At 43.6% G+C, this 15,004-nt stretch overlaps 1 protein-coding gene across 4 annotated transcripts in view; it reads right to left on the bottom strand.

Moving 5' to 3' along the window:
- Nucleotides 1–15,004, bottom strand: part of NAA16 (N-alpha-acetyltransferase 16, NatA auxiliary subunit) — a 476,406-nt gene that overhangs the window by 95,524 nt on the left and 365,878 nt on the right. For all 4 annotated transcript variants that reach the window (XM_069205334.1, XM_069205337.1, XM_069205335.1 and 1 more), the window contains one exon: nucleotides 387–600. In XM_069205334.1, the coding sequence (XP_069061435.1) occupies nucleotides 387–600 (214 nt within the window). The remainder of the gene's footprint in view (nucleotides 1–386; nucleotides 601–15,004) is intronic.

Below are 15,004 nucleotides of genomic sequence, written 5' to 3'. Positions count from 1 at the left end.
ACTGACTGCTGACTTTTTTTTTATTTTTTTTAAATAAGACATAAGTGCTTCTGATCCAACGCAGGTTCTTTTTTATGTTCATGCTTACAGTTTTGGGGGAAATGCTTTAAAAAGAAAGAATTATACTATGCTTGTGGAGTTTTTAAGGACCATCTTGAAGTTCAGGAATGGTTTTAAGGTTATGAATCTTGAAAGGATCCCTTGCTCGATGAGCATCAAAATTGTGGTATTTTCATTTTAAGCTGCTGACAGTGACATGAACGTTCAAATTAATGTAATTAAACAAAACGTACCCTTCTACAATAGCAATATTGTGTCTATCATTGTGATAACAAATGATGCTTCTTTCAACTCTCAAACTAAAGCTGCATATCTTCAAACTTTACCTGAATTGACTTCTTGCTCTTTACTTTCACTGGTCAAGGGCTTGTCATGCAGGTTCAAGTAGATTTCGATCGCTGATCGAGCAGCTTTAAAATAAAAAGCATGCTGCCTGAGTACATCTTCTAATCTCAGGAGATCAACATAGGCACGTAGGGTCATCTTTCGCATACAGTATGTATGGAAATCAAACTGATCATCCGTTATCTCAAAAAAATGCTTTAAAACAAAACAAAAACACAATTATTCTACAGTATGTAAACAAAACATATTTATGCTTCCCAGCATAGTTAGTCCTAGAAACAATACGTGTCATTTGCACCGAGAGACTGTTCACTTGATTTCTTAACATTTGCATTTGGCTTGATGAAGATTATCATTGCTTATACATGTAAGGACAAACAGCTTTAGTAAGAAGAATGGTGGTGTTGCTCACAGTTACGCCAAAGCATTGAGGATACCACAATGCAGCTTTCTTGCTTTACGACCTCTAGCAGGAAAACTATTTAAAATATGCTTGAACAGCAAACAATCAGAGTACAACCCCAATGTCTGAACAGCAGCAATGACATATTTCTCTCCACACAGCTCTTTTAGCAGATAAGGAGTAATAAAGATGGCATCACTAGTTTGGTTTGGCTGTTAATTGGAGGTTTTGCATGGTACTGCAAAAGTTTTGCGGGGTTTTCCATTTGAACTGTCTGTTGGTACATAAGGCCTAGGGCTTTCACATGTTTGAGGGCTTTTCTGTTAAACATTAAGAGAAGTTTATGTTAGGAGTTGGCACACAGGCAGTCTGGTCTTCTTTCAGGTCTATGTGCAAGTCTAAGAAGTGGTGGGATTTTAGCACCCACTTGGCAATTTTCACCCCACTGGATACTTAAATGCCACCTTCTCACCAACTGGTTTCCAGTCTTGTCCACAACTCTAAAATCCTGTGCGTATGTCTAGTAAGAGCTCACATTTTCACTACTGCCAAGAGCTCAAAAGTGCCAAGGTTGTTCAGTATGGCACCCACTAATACAGAGCTTCACCTGAACTCAATCATCAGATGGCCAAGGTGGGGCTCACCAAGAGGAGCTGGGAAAGAACTGGGCTGTCTTGAATCAGAGGTTCCATCAACTCCACAGGCATAGCTTACCTATACTGTACTGCAAGACATGGACAGAGGCAAAGCATGAAGTCATTACAAGATTTCTTCAAATCATAACAGACCTAATGGCAAATATGTTTCACTATAGCTAAAGTCAAGAAGATTGTGAGTCAGTTTTCCAACCCGAGCCAAATGAATCATGGGTGGGCATTCTATGTTGCATACAACTACGGACCCCAAAATTGCCAGTGCAGTTCTTTTTCTGCTTTGAGTGAGGGAAGTGCATCACAGGTAAACAGTCGAAAAGAGCAGTAGAGAACACTTGTAAGCTCTATACTTATTGACTGACCTAAGGAGGGAAGCTTTACCGAATGAACCAAGGGTCTTATAAGGTGAATAGGCATCAGAGATTATTTTACATAACTCCAGAGCAGAGAAGGAACCCAAATTCTTTTGCTTTCTGTTACATAGAGCTAAAGACAGGGATTGATAATGGAAGTGCTGTAAAAACAAAGATCTGTAAGCAAACATTTCTCAGTAGGAAAATGTAATAATGGTAAATGTCTGAGAATCCTATCTTTGGGTGTTACACTGACATTTGAAAAAGAAAGGGACCAATACACCAAACAGTCATTAAAGTGTCAGATTATTTCCAAATTGGTAGAAAAACAAGAGGCGGTGGTACATGTATCTCTTCCTCTGGGATGTTATCAGCACACAATGCTTTGCAAAACTAATGACTTAAGTATGAGGAAGTGAGCAGGATTACATTTTAAGAGGCTATATTAATCAAAGCCGAGGAAATAAATGTCCTGCATTAAACCACTTGACCGAAGAATTAGGTGCCATGGTCAACTTCCAGTAGCGTAAGAGATCCAATTTTGGATACGTACTGGCAAAAAGCAGGTTGCAGCTGACAGTAGAGAACGGACTGTAGCTGCCAATTAGAAAAGGGTCATAAAATAAACAGATATAACCAGCAATTCTTACTAGATAATGGGGAACACATTATGAAACTCTTTATATAGTAAGATGAAGCCTTACCTTAAAAGTAATCTAAAGTAAAAAATAAAAATAAAAAAAACACCTCCAAGAAGTGCACAGCCATAGAAGAATCTTCAGCTTGTGATATAGAGAAGTACACAAATTTATCCCCATTGCCTAGTAGGAAACTATGGTTGCCTGTCTGTTTACTTTATAATGTGCTGAGTGGCGGTAAGCAGTGCTTTGTTTTCATTGCATCTTCTCTGACTTGTGTACAGTAATACATCATAGCGTTTATTTACTGCAAGTATGCACCTAAGAAAATCCAAAAGGATTAGATGGTTTTCCAACAGAATTTGATCAGTTATTTTTAAAATGGGGACTTTTTAAATTTGATGTGTATAATGAGATATTGCCAAAAGAGTTGCTTATTTATTCCATTGGGAGGGCATCGATGATTTATTCCTATGCAAGTTAAGGATTATCCTGGCGGCGTTGCCAAGCAAGATGGCCGACAAGATGTGCTCCTAGAGAGCACCACTATATCGGTCCATTATCCTGTATAACCTTCCCCTGATTAAAACCTATTTTCCAGTCTATGCAAAAATGTGACCTCCTGGGATCATGCTACAGGCCCTGATGGTGGCAGCGGCACATTGATTAACTCCCAGATGCAGACTGTGGCCTGCAGGAGCGTCTGCCCTGTGTCCAAGGGCAAGCACCAGTCCGCTGACATTTTTGTGAAGCCTGATGCTTGCCTCAGTCCTGGAGTAGTGGGAGGGCTGCCAGCTCCTGGTACTGGTGACTGCTGCAGAGGACTGTGTGCAGGGGACTGGCTGCCCCCAAACACGCTGAAGAGAAAAAGTGTGGGCAAGGAATGGAGAGAGTCCCCCATGCTGATTGGGATCCGGGTGCTGTGGCTGTGAGGCCCACCTGGGGAGTACGTTCATGCCACGCAGGGTCCTCACCCCAAGCATATGACTGCTAGCTTGGGGGTAACTGGTTGTCCGGTGGAGCCAAGAAAGGCCTGGCTGTGGTGCGGCAACAGATGAGGGCTCTGGGGGCTTCAGACAGACTCCACCTCGGGGTGGCCAGCTGGCAGTGCCGTATGGGGGGGTTGGTGGACAGACTCCACGTGGGGGCGAGGACTTCCAGGGAGTGGTGCTGTTTGTCTGTTGGTTGTTCATGAAGAAAACACAGGGGCAAGGCACACGGATGGCTCACTTGCTTAGATGGGGTCACTGGTGAGGCTCTCCTCCTACCGCAGCATCCAAGTGCAGACCCTGGTGGGGGTCATTTGAGATAGGTGGGGAAAACTGGCAGCTGGGCCCTCCTGAGAGGCCAGCCTCATGAGCACCCTGTCAACTCCACCACGGAGAGGAGCCTTCATCAGCACAATTTCTTACAGCACATGAGGGCAGCATATTGAATTGAGCATCGTAATTGGTCCGGGTTCCTTGCCTGCCAGTGACGGATTGTTTCCTTGTCTTACAGGTACAGGGTTGTTTTTTTTTAAATTAAAAGCTGTTACAAAAGTGGGAACAGTGCACTATGAAAATCACAAAAGCACCATTTACCCTAATTACACACATACTGTTCAGATTCAGGGGAAATCCTTTTTAGAAGTAAACAAATGCTCAATGCTATGAATCTCAAGCACATGCTTCTCTACCCCGCACACCTGCAAGCCAAAGCAAATGGAAAAACTCACTTCTTTGAACACCTGGAGGAGGTTTGGGCTTGGGTGGGACTCTAGGACAAAGTACTCGTGCGATGATCAGGCAGGAGTCAGAGCCATCTGTGAGGGGGCAGGCTGAGGGGCCAGTGCGGAAAGGCAGGTGGTTCAAATGGGAAATCCGAAACCAGGGTGTGGGGAACTATGCAAGTGCTGGTCCAGATGGATGGCACTAGGCAGAATGAGGAACTGATTTCCTCCATAGAGAATTTAACTCCACAGGATGAATGGGATGGGAGGGGGCAGGTTATGCAAGTGGAGGCGAACACAAGCCAAACATCCTCCTCGACCACTGGGATTTGAAGGATCCTTTGCATTATCTCAATACTATGGAGTGGCACCAGATGCTTCCTTACACATTCGGACTTAACTGTTTCCATGAGTAACAGGATCAAGACTGATCTGCATATGGCTGGGTCGAAACTGAGGTTGCATGGTGGGAGAAAAATGATGGACTGGGATGCACTGGGTATGCCTAGACGAGGGTCCTGGGCTACCTGTACCACTGGAACCAAGTTATACCTGGCTGAGGAGCCCATATTAAGGGCTCTTGTGTTCCTGTTCAGGGAGGACCTGGCCTGGCAGTTCAGGCTGGACTGTTCCATTAAGGGACACGGTCAAGACTGATCTGCATCTGGCTGAGTACAAACTGAGGTGGTATAGTGGGCAAAAAACGTTGGATTGGGCTGTGGTGGGTCCAAACTATGGTGCAATAGTGGAGAAAAAACGATGAATTGGGAAGCAGCCCAAGCAATAGCCAGTAGCTCAGGTTAATTCAAGCATTCCATCCATCACCTTGTTATTTTTGTTACACATTCTGGCACTGAACTGAGCCAATATGCATGTGCACATTGAACTCCTTGCAAACCACTCATGCATGGGCTAGTGCAGCGGGGAGATCTGGGGTCGGACCCATCCCAATGGCAAGATGGAAAAACTTTTAAGTCTTTTCATTTCTGCTATTCTTGAGGGGGGCACTGGCCATTATGGGGCATCAATACCTAAGGACGGAACCTCCCACGGCACCCCGGAAGCCGTCTTGTCTCTGTGCAGGGAGGTGGGGGAGGGCTCATGCTCCTGTCTCTGTTGGTTTAAGTGGTGGATGAAGAGCCAGGCAAGGATAGCCCATACATATCTTTTGTATCTAAATTGGGGAACTGAGCTGAGTGTTGCTTTGGCCAGGAAATCATGGGCAGGACCAGAATTGCGAGTTTGACATGCCTTCACCCAGGGTATGGGGTGGGTGAGGCTTGTTTCTTTTGTCTCATTGTAAGATGTTTTGGTTATTATTGCTTGCTACTGGTTGCACTGATTTCTCTCCTGCTCTGTCCACTCCTCCTGATTGCAGGGAGGTCTGGGTCTCCCAGCTCTTCCCTTATGGTTGGCTTCAGTCTCACTGCTAACCGTAAAAGCACTGACATGAGATAACAATACCATATAATCACATGGAATGTGAGGTGCCTTTCTTGAATGCCAGAAAGTTGCAATCTACAAGAGACCCAACCTCGCGGAAGCATTTAAACCGACAAAAAAATTCGGACAGCTTTATTCTGCATGGGGAATTTGTCGGCATACTCTGCTTCTGCTAGGGGAGTGCTAGTGTGTGGATTGCCCCGAGAGTGCCCTTTTGCCTTACCTATGCCAAGGGCAACATAGGGGAGACACGTGGTGTTGCATGGTACACTGAATGGGAGGGAACTGTACATTTTTAATTCCTATGCCCGAACACGAATGATAGAGGGTTCTTTTATAAGTCATAAGACTTATTAACGGAATACCTCTGGATGCCTATGGTCTAGGTGGGGTACTCCAACTGTGTCCTAAATAGAGCAATGGACAGACAACCAACACAACATCGCGCCCAACATAACAGCTTTGGCCGAGGTAATATAGGTTGGGTGGATGTGTGGAAAGCATTACCCCCGACATCCAAATATACTCCTGTAAGTGACCAACACATGGCACCTATAGCAGGTTAGACTGCTTCCTAGTGCATGGCATGGATGTGACTCAGCTGCATACTTCCGGATATCTGGGTAGATTCTTATCTGATCACTCCCTGTTACTATTGCACTGTGTGTGGGAGCGACAGTGGGGCCAATTTTATGTTGCAAAATGCTGCCATATAAATTTACAGACGATATATGTCTGGCCATCTCACTTCTTTTATCAGCGACAACTAGGGGTCCATGATGATGAGAAAGAATGAATGGAAGGCAATGAAAGCGGTGATGAGGAGGGTATGTCTGAGCAAGGGCTATGGAATTAAAAACAGCCGCAGAGAGAAATCACAGCACAGGACAGCAGACAAGCAAAGACTCAACAGTGAGACAGAACCCCCAGAGGCACAAATGGAGGAATTCGTTGTAAAACATAACCTAGGCAATATATGGGCCACACTGAACAAGATGACCCTTAGGATGCACCTCCAGCACTTAGATAGGAAAGGGGACAAGCCCAGTCGCCTGCCTGGTTGCCGAGGCGAGAAGATGAGGCCCCTCAGTTGTGTCGCTTGATCTGGCTGGATAGCACACGGACGGGGACACGAAGATCACCAATGACACTTTCAGAGAACATCTGCAAGGTATTTATCAGGGGTGGATGCATGCCGGGTTTATTCCATTCATGCCTTTCTGAACTGTATTGACAAACCCCAGGTCTCGGAGGAAGATGATTAGTTTAAAGGCTGAACCCATTCTGAAGGAGCTCCAGGAGGCTCTTGGCTCTATGCCAAAGGGCAAGATGCATGGAAGCAATAATTTTCTAGTCGCATCTTATCAGACCTTCTCCTCACTTTTGTTGAAAAAACTGTTTAAGGTCTTTTGTTAGGCCAGGCAAGAGGTGCCGTGATGGTGTCTTGAATTACTCTCGCCTCTCAGCGAGAATGCTCGATAGAGGCGGCACCCTTTTGTTTCTAGGTGACTGAGTCACTCCTATGCCAGTTAGAAGCGTTCTGCCCAAACCTTCCGGCTCGCTAGCAGTGCCTCACCCAAGCCCTAAGTAGTAAAGGTGATTTCTGGCAGCCTAGCACACAGGCTCTTGAGACCTCTCATGGAAGTCGTGGTGTAACAAATCTTACTCCTTTTCTCTAGTCTCTTACACACAGGCAATGAAGAAGATGCAAGACAATTCTCAATATATTTATTGAAAAGACTGCAATCTACAATAAAATGCATGTGCTGCAATGATTATACCAGTGAGAAATAACAGAAGCAGAATGGTGAGGATAAAAGTGGTAAATATGAAACCCCCCACCATACTGTAATAACATGAAATATTCAATTCCTAGTAATAAGGCCTAAACCCTACCCTAAAGCGAGAGCCTAATCTGCCAGTACAGTGTCCATGAGTGACACCCCCAGCCCCGTTACCTTAGGATGAGATCGGCCACTTGGCCTCCGGATCAGGAATTGTAGAGAAACAAGGCTGTGACTCGCTGCAAAGCAGCATGGAGTCTAGATGGTTCCTGCTGGAACCCCCTGTAAAGACCTTGGTCTTGTGAGGTGTTTTTATAAGGCATATGTACCTAAACATCAGATTGTGTACGTAATCTTGTGCTGGTAATTACATAACTAATATCCAACATGTTTGCATTCTGTTCTTGTTAACTTAAAACAAAAGGAGCATGATGACATTACCCATGTACATCACTGATAATGACGCTTTCTCAGAATGACTGATTAGGAAAATTAAAACATTTCTCTAAAATGCACGCATCTACAAACAGTGCTAAAAGGAAATAAAATGTAAACAGAATAAAAGAAAGCATGATAAATAGGTCAGAGGAGAGTAGGTAAAAAGAGAAACAGGTCCGCAAGCGAAAAGCTAAGCTATCTCTTGTGCCCAGATGGGGAACTAAAAACGACCCACATCACCCTCCCTTGTTGCCGAAACAAGGGTGCTAAGCAATCATGCCAAGTGAGGGTGCAAAATGCGCTAACCTAGAATCTAAAAGCATGTTTAAAAACATATATTAAAACAATTTTAAACATTCATGAGAGATATATAATGTCAGAATTGACAAGCAAAGCAGGCCAAGAGACAGGCTGAATTAAAAACGCAATCTGGTGTCACGATTTGTATGTTAAAAACAGCCAACGGTCAAATTTGAACAATAAGTGTGATCATGCAGGAGGTCTTCGATGTCTCCAAAAGAGACAGAGACCAAAAAAGACTCCATGTGGGTAGGCGTCAGAGTGACAAGCTGGTTGGCAGAAGGATCCATGGAGCAGAAGTATGCAGAAGTCTCAAACACAGAGGAGACTGTGTAGGCGGCACCATCCTTTGTGCCAAACTGTGGTGCATGCATGAGACCCATCTCAAAGTAAACTATTGTAAGGCTTTCAGAAGGAATCCTTATTAGAAAATCTGTAGCTTTTACACCTCATCAGGTTGCGCAGGATGCAGCAGGGCACTATGTGGCATTGTCCGGCACCTGGGAGGAAACAATGCTGAACGTGTGCTCTTTTTTTATGTCCCACCACAACCCCATTTTTTTGGCTTGAATCTTTTTATTGTTTTTTTTTTTTTTGTATCATCAACTAAGCATTACAATACAATTGTGTTGTTTAAAGTGTCATACTCATGCACTTTCCGGGTACTTTTCATAACTTCTGGAGCTCGCTCCAAGTCCACAAAACATTGCCCTTAGTAAAAGAAGGTTAGTAATACTAGCGAGCCCCTTATCAGAACTGGAAATGCCTGAGTGGGCGATAGTCATTGGGAACAGATGCGTTGAGTGGCCGTCTACTTAGGATTAAGGGCATTTCCTTGCACAGTATGTAGCTACATTTCTTAGTTGTGGTACAAGCGGTATGTCCATGGACTCATTTATAAATATGGATTCAAGGTTAATAATAAACAGAACAATGTAATACAAAGAAAAGGTAGTACAACAAAACATGGAGCCCAAATCAGTCACCCACCACTATAACTACACAAATGACTAAGTTCAAGATCTAACTTGTGCAAAAATATAAGTTGCCAACGACGAATTGACCAGAAACAGTGTATGGGAGTATATAAGATAGTAAGAATACCAATGTAATTTCCAACATGTTAATTGCCTATTCTTGTGGTGCTTCTGTAATTTGTTGACCTGTTATATTAGTCTCTGTCTGTGTCTGGACCACATAAGAGTGCCAGCATCTCATCCCAGCTGGTGGACAGGGGATATTTGTGTATGCCCAGTGTATCCTCGCGTCTAAAGCCACCCCATCAGCCTCCGCCCATGTCAGAAAAGAGTGTTTCCAAGCCAGCCAAGATGGTGGTTCAGTAGCTTTCCATCTCCGGGTGATCAAACGTTTAGCTGTTAGAAGCCCAAGTTCCAGGAATCTCGTGGAATCTTTGTCATTTTTGTTTCTGGGAAATAGGCCAAGGATACAGGATTCCCACTTATGTAGCAGCGGCCGTGATGTGTATGTCGATAGACACGATGTGATTGTGCTCCAGTAGATATGTAAGAAGGGACAGGACCACAACATGTGAAGAATGTCCGCGCTTACTTGCTTACAGCGGGGGCAGGCCACATCAACACAGTTAAAATATTTATTAATGCGAGCCGGAGTGAGGTATGCTCTATGGATAATATAAAATTGAATGAGGAGGAATCTAGAAATTGCGGGGGATAGTGGTGTGGCTGGACAGGGCTAATTCCCACATTGCATCTGTAAAAGGATCACTGGAATTGCCTTCCCAAGCGTGTGCAGCACAGTGTAGAGCATGCAGTGTATGTGAACCATCGAATCAGATGCCTGCCCTGTCGCATAACCTGCATATATTATATTGGTAAATGGGTTGAGGGTTGGGTTGTCGAGTCCTCCCATTCACTCGATAATGCCCTAGTCAATGAATTGTATAGCAGGAATTGTCCTGCCGGGAGGCCTGTCTCAGCCACCAGTTCATTAAATGGGGTCAGTTTGTTATCGCTATAGAGATCGCCTAGTGTATATAAGTCCACAGCATGCCAAGGTCTAAATTCGGTAGCAGACGTAACTCCCAGACCGCGTGGTGTACCTAGTAGTGCTAATGCCGGAGGCAAAGGCTTCCATAAAAAAAGAAAGATCTTCCACCCTTGAATTTGTGTCGGGGCAAACCGTGGCAGAGAGCACTCAACCAGTCGCTTCTGCATCCAAGGCCCTCCTTGGTGTTAAGGCTGTCACAAAGGCCAGGACAAATCCCGCTCCGGGGAACTCTTTCCCTCCAGAAGACGAAAGAGATGACGCAAAGCCAGGGGCTCATCCAGAGGTCAATTCCATGGAGACCAGTCAGGTTGAGTGTTCACCTTTCTTCCTAACAAAAGGCGGGCAGCGGCTTGCAATTGTTTCTGCACAATTGGAGGATCTTACAGTCGATGCAGGGGTCTTACAAATGGTCCAAGGTTTTCAGATCGAGTTTTACGGTTCCCCCATCCAACACTCACGTCCACTCATGTTGGTTTTCTCGGCCCTGATAAATCAGGAGGTGGCCGGTCGGCTCTGGAAAGGCAAGACTGCCCCGGCACATCTCCACCATGAGGTTTCCTCAGCAATATCTTCTTAGTGGAGAAATGAGACAAGAAGTCAAGGACCCGTGATCAACCTAAGAGAGTTCAATGGGTGATTGCTTTACAGCTATGGAAGGTATCCAACTCTTGTGCAATCTATTGCAGCCAGAAGACTGGATGGTGCTTCTTGATCTCAAAGACGCGTACCTGACGGGTGCTATTTTCCCACCTCATCGCAGGTTTTTGCAGTTCTGATGGCGGAGTCAAGTGTAAGAATTCAAGACACTGCCTTCTGACCTCTCCTTGGCCCCCTGGTGTTTCACCAAGGTGTTGAAACTGGTGATGGAGTCCCTCAGGGCTCAAGGCTACTGCTTGATAATTTACCTAGACAACCTCCTCCTCATGGACCAATGCCCATGCAGGCTGAAGAATCAGATGCAGAAGATAATCCACCTGCATGAACGCTTGGGGTTTGTCATCAACTAGAAAAAGTCCTGATGCCATCCAAAGAGACAACCTTCTTGGGATTCGTCATCAACTCTGAGAAGAAACTAGGTCTACCATCCAGGAAAGAGGCAAAAATTCAGAGAGAGTTCATGAAGACTCTGTCCAGGCCCACGACCTCACTACTCCAAGTAGAGCAGGTGGTGGGCCATATGTCCTCCTCCATTCTGGCAATATTTACAGGCCTCTTGTATTACAGGGCCCTCCAACGGTTCAAGGCCTTCCACCTGCACAGATGCCTACAATATTCAAAGCAAGTTCCTTTGACAGAGGAGGTGAGCAAAGAGATGAGGTGGTGGTTGGCTCAGATAGAGGCATGGAAGAGCTGAGCCATATTCAGATCAGATGCGTATGTTGTTATTGAGTCCATCACCAGAAAATCAGGATGGGGACACGCTGCGGGGAATCTTTCACAGGAGGAAAATAGTCCATCAAAGAACAACTACTCCAAATAAATTGCCAGTAACTAATAGTAGGCTCTTTCGCTTTCCAATGCTGGACCAAAGAAAAGGGGATTTGCTGTATCCTCCTAAAAATGGACACCATTTTAGATTCCCGTTATAAAAATCATCTAGGGGGCACCGGATCGAAAGTCTTGACAGATCTGGCCAGCGACATCTGGGCATTCTGCCTATTCAACGTCTCAGTCATGGCGGAGTATCTTTCGGGAGCCTCCACCAAGGCAGCAGACAGGTGCTTGAAGGAGTATTCTGATGAACTTGTGGCAGTGGATCCAAGGATCTTTAAGAAACTTGACAATCTGTGGGGGCCTTTTTACAGTGGACATCTTTTCCTCCCGCCTGGACCACCAGGTGGCCAAGTACTATCAACAGTGACAGGCGCCTTCCTGCAAGATTGGTCTGGGGAGAGGGAATAGGTGTTTCCCCCTTTCATAATGATTATGAGGTAGTTGACACAGGAGAGAAGACAACAGGCGAACTTAGTCCTGATCATCCTATTCTGGAGGTCTGAAGTTTGGTTTCACCCCACGCTACAGAACTCCTCCGGGAGCCTCAGGACAATTTTCAACTGTTAATCCTGAAGGAACGAATGTCTCTCATGCGATGAAGGATTACAGGGAACTGGTCCCGGGACTTTCACAAGAGGCTGAAAGAAAGCTGGCCGTTGTATGGGCAGATTGAACCACAAAACTATATAAGTCTACATGGTCCAAGTGGGTTCACTGGTGTGCTCAACACGGTGTGTATCCTATGGGGCACAAGGTTGTCTCTATAATGATTTTCTTGGCCTCGCTGGCATCACAAGGTATAGCTTACAGGATGGTAAATTCCTACCAGTCGGCCATTTCTGCGGATCACTTGCCAATACAGGGTTCTCAGGGAGGGGAACTTCCGCTGGTGTGTAAACTAATGAGCAGAATACATCTGGCATTGCCAACAGAACCCATATATTCCTCCCTATGGGATGTCAAAACTGTCCTGTATCTTTTTCTGGTCATGATAGTGGAACAAATTCTTGACAAGAAAATAATTATAGGAGAATCTCACAATGCTGCTCTGTTTGGTTTCTTCCCCGATAGTTTCGGATGTGAGAGTGCTGGACATCACAGGTCAACGTTTTACTCCCCCAAGGTGTCATTTTCAACAAAATTCAATTGTAAGGTGGTATCTTACCAGCTTTTGATAATTTCCTCAAATTATGCGTGGTTTGCTGTCTCAAGGTATACTATAATATGACGGAGGAAGTACGCCCCCGTCCCTAGTGAAAGACGACTGTTAACAGCTCTCAAAACAACTTTTAAAAAAGTCTATCCACCCCCCCCACCATAGCTCACTGGATCCGCTAGGTCATGCAGGAAGCGGGCATACATGTGTTGCAATTTGAAGCCCACTCTGCCAGAGGAGCAATAGCTTCTAAAGCCTTCTCTTTAGGGGCCAGAGTATCCTTAATGCAGCAGATTAGACTTCAGATTCCATTTCCAGTTGTATTTCAAACCGGTTATAGATTTAGCGTCTTTGGAGGTGGACAAGCTTTGAACGAGCATAATCCTTTCCTCAGGACAGAATAAAAAATGTCCTAGCTGTCGTAACAGAAAGTTTCAATTCTATTAAAGACACAGAAGTGAAGATTATTCCCTCCAAGGCTTCTGAGAACTTCACATCCTAGCATGATTCAAAGAAACTGATATCAGTCAAGATAGTTTTCTTTGCAAAACTAATGTGTAAGTATAGTTGCTTGAGACATATGTATTTTTATAGGGCCTTGAACTGTTGAGGTCATATAAATTGCAAAGATTGCTTTTATGAGGAATACAACTCTAGTAATGTAGTATGCACTCGTATTTCGCCTACAGCATGATATTGTCTATGCAATGCAGCATTATGGTTACATTCTGTGTTTTTCCAGGATCTGACTTGACCAAAGGCGAGTGAGTTGGGAACTCTTCTACCACAATCAAGAAAGAAGAAGTTGACCAGGGGACGAATGATTATGATAGACTGGTTGCAGTTGGATGATATTTTTGTAATCCTTTAATGTTGCTCATTGAGAAAGGTAGTTTTCATTAATGATAAAGTTTGTTGGAACGTAATAAAAGGGAGAAAGTTGGGCATAATCCTTGCCTCTGCGTCCTTAATAGAAAGGAGCCATGGGTTGGTGGGAAAAACACATAGCCTGGGGAGAGAATAATGAGAAATATGCAGAGAAAACAGTAATTTGGCTACGCTATATTGATGATTTGTTCCTTATATGGAACGGAACAAAGATAGAATTCATGCAATATTTTGAACATTTGAATAAGAATGAGGTGGGCTTACAATTTACATGCAACATCAGTACCAGTCATATTCAATTTTTGGATGTGCTTGTATATATAGAAGACAATACAATCCAGACCACATTATATCGAAAAGCAACATTAACAAATAGTATATTGCATGGATCCAGTTTTCATCCAGAATCACTAAAAATAAGTATCCCATATGGTGAGTTCATTAGAGTGAAACTGAATGGGAAATGGAGGTGCAATTTGCTGAAACTAAACAAAGATTTATTCAGAGGAAGTACAGATATAGAGATATTGAATGTGGTGAGAAAAAAGCAGGATCCTTAACAAGATCTCAAGTATTAAATTATAAATCGAATTAAAGAGTTATAAGAAAGAATAAATAAAGCAGTACGAGAATGGTGATGACATACAGTAAAGAAAACCATCTAATATTGAATATTCTAAGTAAATACTGGGATGTAATAAAAAAAGATCCAGACATTGGGAAGTCATTGAGAGACCCAAGATTACATACTGAAAAGTACCATCATTACAAGATCTCCTGGTAAGGAGTCATTTCCAAATGAATAAACTGTTAGTTTTTGTAGTGAATTTTATCATATGGTATTAATTGTTGTAGGTCTTGATTTACTTTATCTTATTTATACTATGTGGATGTCGATTGGTGCTATCTTGTATATTTTATCTGCTTTTATGATTGTGAGATACAATCAAATAAAGTATTTTTTGATGATGATGAATAAACTGTCAAACTGGCTAACTATCCAAGGAAATGGCTTTGTATGTTGTGGTAAATGCAAGGCATGTTTTAGCAGTTAATACAAAAGAGTACAAAGACTCAAAAGGCAACAAGATAATTATCAACAAAAGGGTTACATGTAATACCACTTATTTGGTTTATATGATCGAATGTTACTGTGGACTTCGATCAGTAGGAAGTACTATATCTCCTTTAAAAAAACAGATCTTGGAGCATATTAGCGCTGTACAGAATAAGAATGTGAACTATGCCATTTCAAAGCATTTATCAAAACACATTGGGAAGCACTGGACAAATATAAGATACTTTGGTAT

The sequence above is a fragment of the Pleurodeles waltl genome, chromosome 8 (assembly GCF_031143425.1).
Source record: "Pleurodeles waltl isolate 20211129_DDA chromosome 8, aPleWal1.hap1.20221129, whole genome shotgun sequence".
Taxonomy (NCBI): Eukaryota; Metazoa; Chordata; class Amphibia; order Caudata; family Salamandridae; genus Pleurodeles; species Pleurodeles waltl.
The sequence above is the reverse complement of the archived record's forward strand: the minus strand, read 5'-3'. Positions and strand labels throughout refer to the sequence as shown.